This window comes from Canis lupus, chromosome 27, assembly GCF_003254725.2.
Source record: "Canis lupus dingo isolate Sandy chromosome 27, ASM325472v2, whole genome shotgun sequence".
Taxonomy (NCBI): domain Eukaryota; kingdom Metazoa; phylum Chordata; class Mammalia; order Carnivora; family Canidae; genus Canis; species Canis lupus.
Genome location: NC_064269.1, coordinates 5,468,293 through 5,485,107, shown reverse-complemented (window position 1 = coordinate 5,485,107; position 16,815 = coordinate 5,468,293). Strand labels below are relative to the sequence as shown.

Here is a 16,815-nt window from a genome sequence, read left to right as displayed (position 1 = left end):
TTTTAATTTGACCGTGGTTAAATGAACCATCTGGACCAGGGCAGCCAAGCAGGATGTGAGGGCACCAAGGGGGTTCTGGAAGGTACCGCTGCCCAGTAATCCAAGGCCTGTAGCAGCATTTTCTGAAAGTGTGTTTCTATGGGGGGGGGGGGGGGGGGAGGCGTGCTCCAGTGCTAGGAGTTTTCATTCAGTCACTCTTGTGGGAGGCCTAGTGTGTGGGGGAGCAAATACTGGAGAGAAGTGGATAGACAACCACAGAAATACCTCTCTGACACTTTGTAAGGAAATACCCACGGGGATCATTGCTTAATGGGGCTGAGTCCAATGTTAGCTGACCACCTACTCTGTGCCCCTCACTTTATAGACTTTTATCTCCTTTTTACATCAGGACAGCCCTACAGAGGAAGGTATGATTAGCATTTTAGAGATTAGAAAGTGGGTGACAAGTTGTCACATGCCAAGGTCACACAATTAAGGAATGCTTCCTGCGACCTTGGAGTATGTACTGTTTGGGAAGTTCCACCTTCCCTCCGTGGACTTGAATCCTTCCTCTAAATTGGAGAAGTAAGGGAGACTCAAAAGAAAGGCTGAGTTTTGCAAAGCTTCCCCACTGAAGAATAAGAGCCCAATTGTAAGGGCCTATGCATCCAGCTATTATCTAAGCAAGAATCAGAGGCCTGAATTAACTGCTAAATTCTGTACCCTGGTAACTTTTTCCAGGCAAGTTATTTTTGTCCCTTTTTTGTTTCCCCACTGATTTGCAACAGAACCTTGGGAAATAAAAAGCATATACTTATATATATGTATATGTATATGTACACACATATATATGTGTCTATACACACATTTGTCTTTGGTGATCGCAAGACGAGAGGAGCTAAAGGACTGATTTCCACCCCCTTAGCAACCAAGTTTGGGGTGCACAGAACTCCAGTGGGAAGAGTGGGCAGTTAACAAAGAGAAGAAGCTAATGGGCTGGGTCCTGGGATCTGCTGCTCCTTGGGAGAAAAGGAGAGCATAGGGAGGTGGCTTGGACCTATTGTGTTTTAGGAATAAACACATTGTTTTGTTTGGCTCACAGTGTTTTTTTTTTTTTTTTTTTAAGATTTTATTTATTCATGACAGATACAGAGAGAGAGAGAGAGGCAGGGACACAGGCAGAGGGAGAAGCAGGCTCCCCACAAGGGGCCCGACACAGGACTCCATCCTTGGTCTCCGGGATGACGCCCCCAGCCGAAGGCGGTGCTAAACCGCTGGGCCACCGGGGCTGCCCGGCTCACAGTGTTTTTAACAAATCTGAACAAACATTTAAAACACAGGATACCTTAAAAATTCAGATTTCCATCTCTTAAATAGAAGATCCAGCAGAACTGGGCCATGAGGACACATGGCAGGATGCGTTTCAATCTTCCATAGTCTCTATCACTTGGGTAAGCACTTAGACTCCACCAGTTTTCCCGTTGACATTGTCAGCCCAGGTGTCCATTTGAGGTTGTGACCTATGAGCTAACCCCTCTTACTGCTTCAACTTCATACCATCTTCACCCCAGCCTTTGGTCAGTTCCTGGTGGACCCTACCAATCTCTTTACTTCCTTAAGGCTCTGTACTTGATATTTACTTTTCCCCTCCCCCTTCCCAATTCAGTTTTGGCTGATTTCAATCTCAGGTTTAAGCTTAAATGATACCTGTTCAGAGTCTTCCCCCACTACCTTATCTAAAGCAACCAATTTTTGTATTATTTATAGCAAGTTGCCATAACTTAATATGCTTGCATCTGTTTGTCTGCCTCCTCCACATAGACTTGTAAAGGGAAAGAATCATATTTGTCTTTTTTTTTTTTTTTTTAAACAAGTTCCAGGGTAGCCTGGGTGGCTCAGCAGTTTAGCACCACCTTCAGCCCGGAATGTGATCCTGGAGACCCAGGATCGAGTCTCATGTTGGGCCCCTTGTCAGGAGCCTGTTTCTCCCTCTGCCTGTATCTCTGCCTCTCTGTGTGTGTGTCTTCCATGAATAAATAAATAAAATATTTTTAAAAAAATAAGTAAATAAACTAGGCTCCACACCCAGCATGGAGCACAACACAGAGCTTAAACTCAGGACTCTAAGATTAAGACCTGAAGCTGAAATCAAGAGTTAGATGTTTAACCAATTGAGCCATGTGTATGTCTTGAATGTGGTTACTTCCTTAGCCCTTAGTCTGCTGAATAATACATGTAGACACTCAAATATTTACCAATATAGTGAGAAAAGATGGGATGCATTGCTGATAATCAGAAGAGCTGGGTTCTGGTTCTAGCACTGTCATCCTGGACTTCACTTAATGGCATTTGCAAAACTCTTTGAACACTCTTCAGGTTGCTTTTAAATCTAAAAATCCAGGGCAGCCAGGGTGGCTCAGCGGTTTAGTGCCGCCTTCAGCCCAGGGCCTGATCCTGGAGACCTGGGATCAAGTCCCATGTCAGGCTCCCTGCATGGAGCTTGCTTCTCCCTCTGCCTGTGACTCTGCCTCTCCTTCTCTCTCTGTGCCTCTCAGGAATAAATAAATAAATCTTAAAAAAAAAAATCTAAAAATCCAATGTTCGCAGTCTTGCATGTTACAAAGTGCTGTGACATCACCAGAGCCACAGACTATTAAATCCTATTCCTACAATAACTGGTTAGCATAGATTCTGTTCAGAGACTTGTCATCATCCAGAATGTACAGTTATGTACAACTGAAGTGAGTTTTAAAAGGCAAAATATCAATGAACATATGAACTTGGAACTGCATAATAGAATACAAGGTCAAACTCAGAACAGAGAAAAAGAATCTAGAATACTTCCTAGAGAAAGTAGTTTCAAGTCCAGGGGCAATCTGATTTATTTGCTGACAAGTCCTTGCACCCTTGTTTACAAATCCATTGGAAGCACAATGACTTTCTTTTCAATGGCTATGTTTAGAATTAAGAGATTCTCTGATTAATGAGTTACCACTCAGAAAACTATACGAAAAGACACTCCATAGTATATTTTTAAACTTTACAAATCTCACTTTGTCCAAATCCTGTCTTTTTCTTTTTTAAGATTTTATTTATTTATTCATGAAAAACCCACAGAGAGAGGGAGGCTCCCTGTGGGGGGCCCAATGTGAGATTCACCCCGGACCCTGGGATCACAACCTGAGCCAAAGGCAGATGCTCAACCACTGAGCCACCCGGGTGCCCCCATCCAAATCCTATATACCTCCAAGACTCAACACCAATAATGTCTTTTCTTCTTCCATTCTTTCCTGGGATTTCTGCCTCTCTAGTTTCAACTATATAGTTCAGTGAGCAATTAGGCATATATGTACTGTTTCATAACATTATCTTGAGCTGTTTAAATCTTTTGTTTCAGTGTACCTACATTTATATATTTTCTCCTTTCCCCTCTCCCTCAAGATTGGAAACCTGTATTTGGCTTCTAATTCATCCCTTTCCTTCCAACCTCAGTGCAGTTCTCATAGTAAACACTCAATGTTTGTAGATTTGATCTGCCTATGAGATTAGTCACCCATTCTTGGTAGGGAAGGGGCCACGTTGATTATGGAGAGTTAATTTTAACTTCTTCAAGCAACACAGGGGAACTAATCCAGATTAAGCCTTCACTAAGTACTAAACATTAATAGATACTTTGTTTATTTTTAAAGATTTTACTTAATTTGAGAGAGAGCTAGAGATACTTACCTGGCAGGGGAGATACCATGATCACGAGAGAGAGCTAGAGAGATCACAGAGGAAGAGGGAGAAGCAGACTCCCTGCTGAGCAGGGAGCCTGACTTGAGGCTCAATACCAGAACCCCAAGAATGTGACCTGAGCTGAAGGCAGATGCTTAACCAACCGAGCCACGCAGGCGCCCCAACAGATACTTTACATAGATTAATTTGTTCAGTGTCAAAAGGACCCTAGAAAATAGACTTTATTTGTTTAGAGATGAGGAATCAGTTCAAAGAGATTCAGTACATTTACAAGGCCAAGGACCCTAAGAGGTGGAGCTAGGATTTGAATGTGGCCTGATTCCAAAGCCTCCCCTTTTCCTGATATTCTGCTGTTGCCTCTTAGTGGACATATCCCCCACTTCTGTATTCTCATTACGATATTGCTTAGATATTCAGTGTAATAGAAAGCAAAAAGAGAAATAAAACTTGAACTTCAATACCCTCAAAAGCCCTGGAATCCTTCCATCTGTAACTGTGAGACCACTCTTGAGCTTCCAAATGGTGGCAACTTATCGCTGAACAGCCGCTCAAGAAGAGCAAACATAAGGCATCCACTCCCCAAGGTGGCTGGGACAGGAGAGGGACAGAGAGGAGGATTAGGAAAAGCTGTCCTTCTCTTGTTAAAAATTTCAGAAACTTTCCAAATTATGGGTTATCTTCATTTTCTCTTTGCTTACCTACATGTCCTAATTTTTCTACAGAAAATACAATAGGTACAGAAGAAATCCTGCTTACTTTGACTACGTTCAGGTCATTTTATTCTCAGGACTTCCTGGGTCTTCAGAAAGAATTCATCCAGCTCTGAGGGGAAAATGCTATAAGCTGTTATTTTGTGTGAATTTTGTTCCAGGTGTCCCAAATTAATGGTAGTCAAATTATACCTCAAAAAAATTCATATTTTTATATGACCCTCCAAGTGATGGTATTAGAGGTGGGGACTTTTTGAGAGGTAATTTTTTTTTGAGATTTTATTTATATATTCAAGAGAGACACAGAGAGAGAGGTAGCGACATAGGCAGAGGGAGAAGCAGGCTCCCTGTGGGAAGCCTGATATGGGACACAATCCCAGGACCCTGGGATCACGAACTGAACCAAAGGCAGACACTCGACCACTGAGCCACCCAGGTGCCCAGGTAATTATGTTTAGATAAAGTACAGCTCCCGTGATGGGATTAGTAGCCTTATAAGAAGAGAATGACTAGAGTTTTTTCTCTCTGCCATGTGAGGACATAGCAAGAAGGCAAGCCAGGAAGAGCACTCTCGCCAGACACTGATTCTGCACTTCCCAGCCTCCAGAACTGTGAAAAATAAAAATTTGTTGGTTAAGCAATCTAGTCTATGGTATTTTGTTGTAGTAGCCCAATCTAAGGTTGTAATCCTCTTCCTTTCTCTCTGATGGAAATTCTTCCCGTTCCTAAAAATGGACCAGCAACTTTAGGATTTCCCTCGTATATAGGGTGCCAGGGAAGCCAGAAAATTAGAGGTTCCTTTTAGGTAAGACCTGTCTGGGTCTGAGAACTTGTTGTTGGCAGGGGCTGGGAGAAGGGTTCTTAAGAAACCTGCTTTGAGAGATTCTGTTCCTTTGACCCTACCTATCTCTGACCTTTCCAAAAATATTTGAAAGGATAATCATAACGAAATAATGGTTTGAGATAGCAGAAAATTTTGTGAAATCCTGGACTCTGGGAATAAAGATGGATTTTAGAAATCCTCAGTTCTCCCTGTTTGCCATTTACAGCATGGATGGCATAGTAGCCCATTGTTGATCCTAGCTGATTATTAGAAAGTGAGCTGCAATGTATTTCCCCATCCTTTTCTATGCCCTCTGGGGTTTTGAGGAATGAGGCTGCTGCCATTTCTGGACAGCAGATCTCTCTCTCTCTCTCTCTTTTTTTAAGATTTAATTTATTTATTCATGAGAGACACAGAGAGAGAGAGAGAGAGAGAGAGAGAGAGGCAGAGACACAGGCAGAGGGAGAAGCAGGCCCCATGCAGGGAGCCCGATGTGGGACACGATCCCAGAGCCCTAGGATCACGCCCTGAGCCAAAGGCAGGCGCTAAACCGCCAAGCCACCCAGGGATTCCCTGTGGACAGCAGATTTCATTGGGTTTCTCTTTTCTAATCTAAACATCCTCTGTTCTCTGAGTTCCTCTACCTAAGACTCTTTAGCATTCTACTTACCCATTGGAGGGCACTCTCTTGCCTGTCTGTATCCTCTTTGAGGTGCCCAGAACTGGATAAACAGTTTGCATAGCAGGGCAACCAGTGAAGAGAATGGTGGGAATGCTCAGCTCCTTAGCTTCGCATACTGATGTATAGATGGAATGTCAACGTGACACCTGCCTGTTCTGACAGCTGGGTCACACTTTGGCCCTTGGCACACATTCATTTGGTCAGTGTGAGCCAGCAGAAGTTCCTGCATGCTGGTATCATAAGACACTTGAGCTAGGCCAGAGAGAGGTTGAGACATCTTATTTATGAAGAATCCTTAGGATAGATATTATTTATGAAGAATGTTTAGAACAACTCTCACTTCCACCTTCATTTGATACCACTGTCTACCCTGCGGTGTCTTGCTGAGGCATCTTAGATCTTTGGGCCTGGGAAAAGGGGGAAAAATGGGAAGCTAGTGGAGGGGCAGTCATCTCTAGCTTTCAGAGTTAAAAAGTTTGAATCTTTGTTCTTGCCGCAAATTAATTCTTGGAATATTTATTGAGTGGCAGTCATGCACTAAGCACCAAGCTAGGTACTGACAATACAATGGTAAGCACGATAGACTTACAGTAAAGCCTAGAAAATTTGATAGGGGGAAATACATTAATTAATCATACAAATAAGTATATAATTCCAAAATATGATCAATGCTTTGAGAAAAGTAGAAAGTTCTATGCAAATATTTAATGGGGAATCTGACCTAGTCTCACCTAATCTTTAAGTCCTTGAACAGGTAACACTTCAGTTTCTGTCATCAAAGGAAGAGTTAAGTGGGCAAAGAAGGCGGGGGCAAGTTATGGTTGGAAAAGATGATATAGGTGGAGGGAAGAGTGAAGGCCTCAGGGAGGAATGAGTTGATGAGCTTGATTCCATCACAGTTAGACACAGTAACATACAGCAAGCTGTTATTTGGGAGATGGGTTGGTCGGTTGAGGGATGGGTGGGGAAGGGCATTTATTTTGGTATATGGGCCAAATGGCAGAGAGGAAGTAATTGGGCCTCACAACACAACGTTATCAGTATCTACATGATAATTTCCACATCATCATGTGGCTATTGACTTTGTGTCAATAATGAGTTCAGGCTGATCTGGCAATCTCACTACATGTTGACCCCAAGACTATGTTTTTGTACCCATCCCACCCTGGGGAGTACCCTAGAGGCAGGAGCTGAAGTTAAGAGCTTGGGTAGGGGAGTTCCTAAATCCTGTGACTGCCTGGTTCATAATGGCCTCACATGAGGCCGGCTGCCTCTAGGAACGGACAGAACAAAAAATGACACGCCAGAGATGCCAAGTCAGTCACTTCCTGTTTGTTATATATCTTTTAGGCTCAGCTCCAAGGTGGCAGGGCAGAGTTCACAAATCTGAGCTCAGCTCTCCTGGGCAGAGAACTTGTTGTCAGTGGTGCCATCTGCAGGGCATTATGGAATTTGCCAGGAATTGGATGGGACTGGGAGGGGAAAATACCATCTCTCTTCTCTCTCATTCAAGCCTATTAATCTGAGCATGTACATAGTCCTCCACGGACTGAAAGACTCCTATTCCTTCTGAGCTTTTGGCAGGCAATATTTTAGGCTCCTGGTCCTACAAGGCAGGACACAGAGCTGTAGTATCACTTCCCTTCTTCCCTGCCAATTAAATATATCATTTAGGGGCGCCCAGGTGGCTCAGTCGGTTAAGCGTCAGCCTTTGGCTCAGGTCATGATCCTGAATTCCGGGATCAAGTCCCTGATCGAGTCCCCGATAGAGTCCCACATCAGGCTCCCCATTGAACCAGGGAATCTGCTTTTCCCTCTGCCCCTCCCCCTGCTCCAGCACTCTCTGTCTCAAATAAAATCTTTTAAAAATCTGTCATTTTTAAAATAAGAGGCACTGGGCTTCTCTCATTTTAAGGTCAGCTCAAGGAGGGTAAGAGTGATACATTGTAAAGGCATTTAAGCATCCCGGTGTTAGAAAAAAAGCTGGGTTGGTGTAAATTGAAAGTCTTGATGTACTAAGGTTAGTTACTGTTATCATCATCATCATCATCGTTGCCGTCTCTAAGTAAATCCTTCTTGGGTTTTACTTATTTCTATTTCTTTTCTAAATAAATGGCTCATTTTCTCTTGGCAATGGCTTTGGTGTCTCACTGAGTAGAGCTGTCAAGTCCTAGGGTGTCCTGCCCCTCATTTCCTAAGCTTAGATGCACATCTCTAAGCTTCAAGTCCTTCCATAGTTGACTGCCCTATTCACCACCCTCTTCCAAGAAAGGCAGAATGGGAATCTGTAGTGCAAAAGGGAAAATAGGCCTAGGGGGTTAAGAGAGCCTGACTAATGACAGAATAAAAAGTGTCTCAATCTGTTTCCTAGACTTTTCTACCCTGAAATTCAACTCAGAAGGTGCTTAAAGAGACTAGGCTTGAAAAGACAGTGAATGTTTTATAAAACCCTTGGGTTTAATGTTTATATTGAATAGAATAATGAATAATCTGTCCTAAGAGGGAAATAATCTTTATTTTTACTTCCATTAGATCAGTCTGTGGGTTATAATCGTTACCAGGAATTGTGTTTGGTGCCAGGGCAGAAAAATAATCAGACCCCAGTACCCCCCAAAGGAATGCTTGATGGCATTTCCTGGCTGCCCTGGCATTTCATTATAGGCAGCCCCCCGCCCCGCAGCTTAGTCCCACGCTTGGTATTTAGTAATTACTAATCATCATGTTGCATAAAAGATGATTGGGAGCAGAGAGACAGAGGGAATACTGAATTCAAGCAGCCAGTTGGATCAATAACCAAATAATTAGAATATAAAGAGGATTGGATACTTCAGGAAGAGGATAGGAGGTGTCTATTCTAAAGGCTAGCTTAAATTAAGACAAATGCTAAAATTTGAACTGTAGAAAATCGAAAACCTTCCTAAACTACAGATTTCTTGTATTTTTTTTTTTTTAAGATTTTAAGTAATCTCTATACCCAACATGGGGCTCAAACTCACAACCCTGAGATCAAGAGTCACATGCTCCTCTGAGCCAGCCAGGCATCCAGGTTTCCTCCTTTTTAAAAAATGAAATACATCAAACATACTGGGGGAAAAAAGGATAATATAACCGATATTGTTCTATCCTATGGAAACATTAAACCTTAGGGGTTTGTACATAACTCCGACTGATTCTTGCTTCCTGTTAGTGTGTAGTTTTCTCCTAGATTAAACAGGACTGACATGTAACAAATGGGATACTGTAGAAATGAGAGAGTATGACTTGCAAGGTCAAGTCATAACGCAACAGTTTCCAACTTGCCCTCTCTTGGATCACTTACTCTGGGGGAAGCCTGCCCCCATGTTCTGAAGATGCTCAAGTACACTACTGGAGAGAGGTCCATGTGTGAACTAAGGCCACCTGCCAACAACCAGCACTAACTTGCAAGGCAGGTGGGTGAACCACCTTGGAAGTGAATCCTCCAGTCCCAATGAAGCACTCAGGGAACCGTAGCCTCTGTCAACATCTTGACTGAAAACTTATGAGAAATTCTGAAACAAAAAAAAAGAAAGAAAGAAGAAAGAAGAAAGAAAAGAAATCCTGAAACAGAACTAGCCAGCTAAAAAAGAAAGAAGAAAGAAAGAAAGAAAGAAAGAAAGAAAGAAAGAAAGAAAGAAAAAAGAAAGAAAGAAAGAAAAGAAAGAAATCCTGAAACAGAACTAGCCAGCTAAACCACTCCTGAATTTCTGACCCTCAGAAAATGCATGAGGTAATATACATCTATTGTCTTCAACCACAGAGTCTTGGGGACAATTTGTTATGATGGCAATAGGTAATAAATTTGCAAACAACTATGTTCCTAGCATCAGCTTGTCATCTCAATGTTTTACTAGATTTTTAATTTTCTTAGAAATACAACCCCACAAAAAAAATACAACCCCACCCCAACACACACACACACACACAGCCCCCCCCCCCAAAAAAAAATCAGTTGCAGTTGAAATGCTGGCTTCTTTATCCTGTCTCTGCCTTTTATGCCTCAGAACTCTGAAAAAGTATCATGGCACACTGTACACTGAATATGTACGTTCCTTATTTTAGGTCATCCAGGACAACTCCCTGAAAACCAAGCTTTTTGGATTACTTTGCTATTTCTGGGGCTCTAGTCTAGCTACCTTTCTCCCTTGTTTTGCAGAAGACATTGCAAAACAAGGGACACTTCGGAGGGTCTTCAGACATCTCTCAAGATCGACTTCCTTTGAGTTCAGCATTAACTCAAAACCTTCAACCCCCATTTCGTCACCATTTCAAAGGGTTCCCCATAGTACTTTACAGCCCTGGCATCTGCCTTCCCCTGGGACGTGTGGTGGCTGCATTTGTTTTGTTGTGCTCGGCCTGCAGTGCTACCCAACAGAGCTTTCTCTGAAATACCTAGGAAAATCATTTTTCAGGAGCTGAAAACTATTCTGTAAATTTTTAGGGGGAAAAAAACCTGGGAAACTTTGGTACTCTTTTTAAACCTAGGATCAACATCCTCAGCAGACCTTAATAGTCCCTACTTTCTGAATTTCAAATGTGCATTTTTTTAAGGTTAAACTTTCTATTTGCATCCTGTCTGCCCATCTCCTAATCCTTTAGATGTAGCCAAACTAAAACACTTGGAAGAAGGTAAACTATGCCAGGTGCCCTAAATTGTATTTTTACCCTAAACTACAAATGTTGCCACTTTACCCTGTCAAGCAGCGCTTTTCCACATTCATGTCCTATCTTTTTAAACCCACAGCTTATTTGGTTTTCTCCTCTTAGGATTTTTTAAGATTTTGAGAGAGCAGAGGGAAGAAGTAGACTCCCGGTTGAGCAGGGAGCCTGCAGAGGGGTTTCTCCCTGTAGACTAGGACCATGACCTGGGCTAAAGGCAGAGATTTAACCGAGCCACCCAGGAACCCCTCCTACTAGAATTTTTGTTCATTAGCAGGAATTACAACCCCACAACCTCATCATGCTCAAATGTTCCTCTAGCCATTTTTCTGTAATAGGGTTATTTTTAAACTTAAGTACGTTGGTAGGTTAGGAAACTCCCTTAAAACAGGAGTCATGAAAAAAAAAAATACAAAACAGGAGTCATGGACTTGTAGGACATTTAAAACTTTTTATACCTAAGTCATCATTAATTAACCCGTCATTTCAAAAGCTAGTTTAGCTCTGGACTAACAGGACTTTTAAAATACATTTTCTAAGGCCTTTATGAGCTAGAGGCTAACACTGGTTGAGGTGATCAGTTTGAGAATACAGCTTTTATTTTCCAGTTCAGTGTGCTCCCTTTTCTTCCCAGAGGTGGCTACGCAGAAAACCAGGATCCTTGGCATTATCACCATATCTTCCAGATGTAGATGAGTGGTAGTACATCTTGAATTGGAGAAAGTAATTTAGAAAAAAAGCAGACGTTCAACTTTCTTTCTTAAAGCCTTTACTTTGAGACATGATGGAATAAGTGACAGGTACACATGGAGAAGACATGATCACAGTTAAAACTGAAGACAATCTAATCAGAAAGCTTTAATGCCTGTCAGCTAACATTGAAAGCTAAAGGTCTGAGTGTGACATGCTGCAGGGCTGAAAGGAATGGTATTTAGTATTCCTCTCCTTCTTCTTCACCCTCTCCTTCAACAGAATCCACACCAACCTCCTCATAATCCTTCTCCAGGGCAGCCATGTCCTCACGGGCCTCAGAAAACTCTCCTTCCTCCATGCCCTCACCCACATACCAGTGAACAAAGGCACGCTTGGCATACATCAGGTCAAACTTGTGGTCCAGGCGAGCCCAGGCCTCAGCAATGGCTGTGGTGTTGCTCAGCATGCACACAGCTCGCTGTACTTTGGCCAGGTCTCCACCGGGTACCACAGTGGGAGGCTGGTAATTAATGCCCACTTTGAAGCCAGTGGGGCACCAGTCTACAAACTGGATGCTGCGCTTGGTCTTGATGGTGGCAATGGCAGCATTGACATCTTTGGGAACCACGTCACCACGGTACAACAGGCAGCAAGCCATGTATTTACCATGGCGAGGGTCACATTTCACCATCTGGTTGGCTGGCTCAAAGCATGCATTGGTGATCTCTGCTACAGAAAGCTGTTCATGGTAGGCTTTCTCAGCAGAGATGACAGGGGCATATGTGGCCAGAGGGAAGTGGATGCGGGGATAGGGCACCAGGTTGGTCTGGAACTCCGTCAGATCCACATTCAGGGCTCCATCAAATCTGAGGGAAGCAGTGATGGAGGACACAATCTGGCTAATAAGGCGGTTGAGGTTAGTGTAGGTTGGGCGCTCAATATCGAGGTTTCTACGACAGATGTCATAGATGGCCTCATTGTCTACCATGAAGGCACAATCAGAGTGCTCCAGGGTGGTGTGGGTGGTGAGGATGGAGTTGTAGGGCTCTACTACAGCTGTGGACACCTGGGGGGCAGGGTAGATGGAGAACTCTAGCTTGGACTTCTTGCCATAATCGACAGAGAGACGTTCCATCAGCAGGGAGGTGAACCCAGAACCAGTTCCCCCGCCAAAGCTGTGGAAAACCAAGAAGCCCTGAAGACCCGTGCACTGGTCAGCCTGTTAGAAAAAAGGAATAGAGAAAACCTATTACTGCTCTTTGCTATATCATCATAAGTACACAGATTTCCACTTTTCATACAGCTCCAAGAATATAGATCTTATTTTGACAAGAAATGCTTTTAAATACATGTAGGCCTTCCTAGACTTTCTAAGCATTTCTTAATTAAAAATATCTTCATTAGTATTTGTAAAACAGCACCCAAGTAGTTCAGGTTTCAATTGAATTAAAAAAAAAACAAAAAACTGTAAAGGAGTAGTTCACCTCACTCCATTACATTTCAATTCTGCATTTGAAATGAAAAAAACAAAACAAAACATCGTATCTCAAATGTCTTCCTTCGGATCCTTATTTACTTTATTCTTGAGAATAAACATACCAGTTTCCGAATTCGGTCCAAGACAAGGTCAATGATCTCCTTGCCAATGGTGTAGTGCCCTCGGGCATAGTTATTGGCAGCATCTTCCTTGCCTGTGATGAGCTGCTCAGGGTGGAAGAGCTGGCGGTAGGTGCCAGTGCGAACTTCATCTGGAAAAGGAAAACAAGGTGGCCACCCATCACTAACAACCTGCATGACCCTGCTCAGCCCCAGGCTGTCAGTGGAGCCTCAGACAGACCTCCTGCCCCAGTGCCCCGGGAGCTCACTTGGGTTACTGAGGCCAACTCACCAATGACTGTGGGCTCCAGGTCTACAAACACTGCCCTGGGCACATGCTTGCCAGCGCCCGTCTCACTGAAGAAGGTGTTGAAGGAGTCATCTCCTCCCCCAATGGTCTTGTCACTTGGCATCTGGCCATCGGGCTGAATGCCGTGTTCCAGGCAATAGAGCTCCCAGCAGGCATTGCCGATCTGGACACCTGCCTGGCCAACGTGGATCGAGATACACTCACGCTGCGGAAAAACAGATAAAAATAAAAGTCAGTCTTAAACTAATCTAGTAATGACGGCAAAGCAGAACAAAATTCATGTCATTTCTACAAACTTCCCCTTCTAAAACTAGTTAAAACACAATACTTTTAGATCTCTAGGGGGGAGAATCCCTTTGCTTTTTGCTCTGCATCGCTTTTAACGAATTTCTGTTCCCCACCTCTATTGGGAAGGCCCTTTTTTCCAGAGCGAGAGAGCTTAGTCACAGCTTCCTCCTTTGGAGGATGAAGATAGATAGCCATTCATCCAGGGCTCGGGCCTCTGAATGCCATTTTAGACTGGGCAGCCAGATTTCCGGGCAGCTCCCATCACAGGAAGCACGTGGCCAGAGCAGTGCGGAGGAAACGTCTGGCTGCAGGGACAAAGGGCGGGGCTTTGCGGCACAGGATGAATGAGCAATTCAGGGAGTGCGCGCGCCCGCGCCCCTCTGCGGCCGGCGGGGCCGCGCAGCTGCAGAGACACGCCGCAGCCACGTCTGCAGAAGGTCTGCCTCCGCCAACCCTCTTCCGCTTCCCCAGGCGTTGGGCTCAGCCCAGCACCTCCACATCTGTCTGGGCAGGGCAGGGGATTATCGGCGGCCCAGATCTGGAGCAAGATCCGATTTCCGTCCCCTCGGAACGCCTCACCGCCACCACCTGCTCCTACACGCATTCCTAACTCATACCGAGTTAAGGACAGATGGTCTCTAGAAGCTGCTGGGAGCTAATTGTCCCGATACCCTGACGTAACGCAGCACACTGACAAGGAGCTGTTCTCCTCCACATTCATCTTACGGCTGTCGTTGAAAGAAAGAAAAAAATAAATAAAAAAGGAAAACTCAGGCTACCAGGAGCCACGCCCTACAGCGGCAGGCCCGCAGCGACCCGGCGCGCACGCGCAGACTGCAGGGGCGGTCTCCCGCCTCTCCCTGTGGCGGGAAGGTAACGGTCGCGCGTGCGCTTTTGTGTCCGGCTCCTTCCCGCCTCCGCGCTCCTGGCAGAGGAGGAAGTGAGGGCGTGCAGAGCCCGCGCGCGCGCCCGCCAAAAGCGGGGGAAGGAAAGGGGGGGATGGGAACGCGCGGGAAAAAGGCTGTAGGGTCTCGGGCCGCCGCCGCGCCCCAAGAGGTAAGGGCGAATGGAGAACCCCGACCACGGTCTCGGGAGCCGGCGCCCGGCCATCCTCTCCCACAGTCCGAGACGAAAACGCGGCGGCCCCCCGTCCTGGCCCCAGCTGTTCTCACTGCTCCCGCCCTCGCCTCGCCTCTCGCCTTCCCAAATCAGGGCGCTCATCTCCGGCTGGCGCCCCCTCACCCACCCCCGCCCCCGCCCCCGCCCCGAGACCGCCAGGCTCGCTTCCCCCGGTCTTCCAGGGCAAGGGCGGCGCCCCGAGCGGCCCACTCACCATGGTGGCTGCGGGGTAGCAGGCGCAGGCGACAGGAGCAGACACCGGGTCCCGGTTACCGTCCCCGACAAGCTAAGAGTCGAGGTAAGTAACGCACTGAGGCGGGGGCGCCGCCGGAGCCTCTTAAGTAGCGGTCCGGGAGGGCGGGCGGGCCCGGGCGGTGCCACGGCCGCGGGCCCCTCCTCCCGCCCGGCGCGCCCACTCGGCGCCCGGCTCGGCCGCCGCAGAGGCGGGCTCCTGGCCCAGGGCGCCCCCTCCCCCCGCCCCCCCCCCGCGCGCCGGCCGTGCGGGGCGGGGTCCGCCGCGCCTGCGGACAGCGAGCTCGGGTGCTGCAGTCTGCGGCGCATGGCTGCCGGGGCCCGGGCGGGGGGCGGGGGGCGGGCGCGGGTTCGCGAACCAGCACGGGGACGGGAGAGGAGGCCTGCCTCAATTTGGACGAACCCTAAGACTTAAGAAGTCCGTACAGCGTTAAAGCTGAAGCACCATGAAATGCAGAAATTTCTGGTCCGGATAGCTCAGCTGATTATTTTCAGGTTGCTACAATTTGTCAGTGAGTCTCGCCTTTTTTTTTTTTTTCCCCCTTTTCTCAGCTCCTTTAAAGGCGGTGCAGTCTTTACTTAACCTGATAATGTGGAGGATGCAAGGTTTAGAAAACAGACTAGTTTTATTTGCTTAATGACTTGCTCGTTAAACTAAGGTGGCAGACGTTGGATGCAAAAGCATTTGAGTCATTCAGAGAGTAATACCTAAGTTTGAACATCGCAGCCGTTAAAAGGGCTTCCTAGGCCCCGTGTTTAGGCATAACCAACAATTTTATGGAACAGTTCCAGGGGCTTTCAAAAGGGAAATCCAAAGATACATTTCAAATAGGAGAGCTGAATTGTAGAAGTGAGGGCAGAAACTTGGATAGTGAGGAAATTGACACTGAAGGATGTTAGGAAGTAGGGAAACCTCGTGTTATTTAGAGCTTTGCAAAAACTGTATGTAATAACTGCTTTCTGCTGGTCAAGATAGATCAGTTGATTATAGCGTCCATCTAGGAGGCCCAGATTATAGTGGATATCCACTCCCTCCCAGCTCTGCCTTTGAGGAGACTATTCCATGACCATAAAGTATATAAACCCTTAGAAATGCATAAAGTGGTTAGTTAGGGTTAAAATGGGGCTTTAAAATGGGCCTAGCAGAAACCTATTGCTGTTACGCTGCTCCTCAAAATCTCCTCCCAGTGATAGTATGTTAGTAAAGAAAAAGTAAATATAAAACAGTAATAATTTACAGTTTACATTCAGTTATTACCTTACTTAGACTTGGTAAAAACTTCACCCTTCATATCAGACAAATAACAGATTTACACTGTTAATATGTCTGTAGTTTATAAGGAGATATATATATATATACATACACATATATAGGGATATATATACATATATGGATATATAAGGATATATGTATGTATATATATATATAAAGATATACACACATACACAGATACAGAAATATTTTTACTTCTTATATATATGTAAATTTTCCACTCATATGAATCTGGAATACAAACAAGAGGTTTTCTTTTATTTCTAATAAATATTTTTTTGTAATCCTGTTGAAAAGTCTTCAACTCAAGATCCAAATTTGTGCGTATTTTCCAAACTAGATTCCTGGGGACAGGAATATGTTTAAATATTGTCTCACTTATTCTTAAAGGAGATAGAAAATGATTAGTTTGCCTGGACCAGAAAATGAATGTTAGGGAATGTTAGGGAACCACCCTGCTTAACTCCATTTTGCTGTCTGCTCTGGATGAAAGCCATTTGGAAGCAGGCACCTCCCTTCTAGCTCTCTGCAGTACCTTAGAGCTTTCACTGCAGAGATTTGCTCCTGTGGGCCTGTATGTCTCCCCAGATACTTTCCTAAAATCATTAGCTTTGCTAGCCTTGTTTCTGTGAATTCCCTTGTTGTGAATGAGGAAGTATTTGAGGGTTTTTTCAG

General features: G+C 45.1%; 1 protein-coding gene across 2 annotated transcripts in view; it reads right to left on the bottom strand.

The window, feature by feature from the left end:
• Positions 1–11,361: 11,361 nt before the first annotated feature.
• Positions 11,362–16,815, bottom strand: part of LOC112678286 (tubulin alpha-1B chain) — a 55,576-nt gene continuing 50,122 nt past the window's right edge. The window contains exons 1-4 of one of the 2 annotated variants that reach the window (XM_025477507.3): positions 14,830–15,015; positions 13,191–13,413; positions 12,902–13,050; positions 11,362–12,521 (exon numbers count right to left, since the gene is read on the bottom strand). In XM_025477507.3, coding sequence (XP_025333292.1) covers positions 11,541–12,521; positions 12,902–13,050; positions 13,191–13,413; positions 14,830–14,832 — 1,356 coding nt within the window. In that variant the 5' untranslated portion in view covers positions 14,833–15,015 and the 3' untranslated portion in view covers positions 11,362–11,540. Of the gene's footprint in view, positions 12,522–12,901; positions 13,051–13,190; positions 13,414–14,829; positions 15,016–16,815 lie in introns of those variants that run through there. The other variant, XM_049102846.1, reaches the window with a different exon arrangement.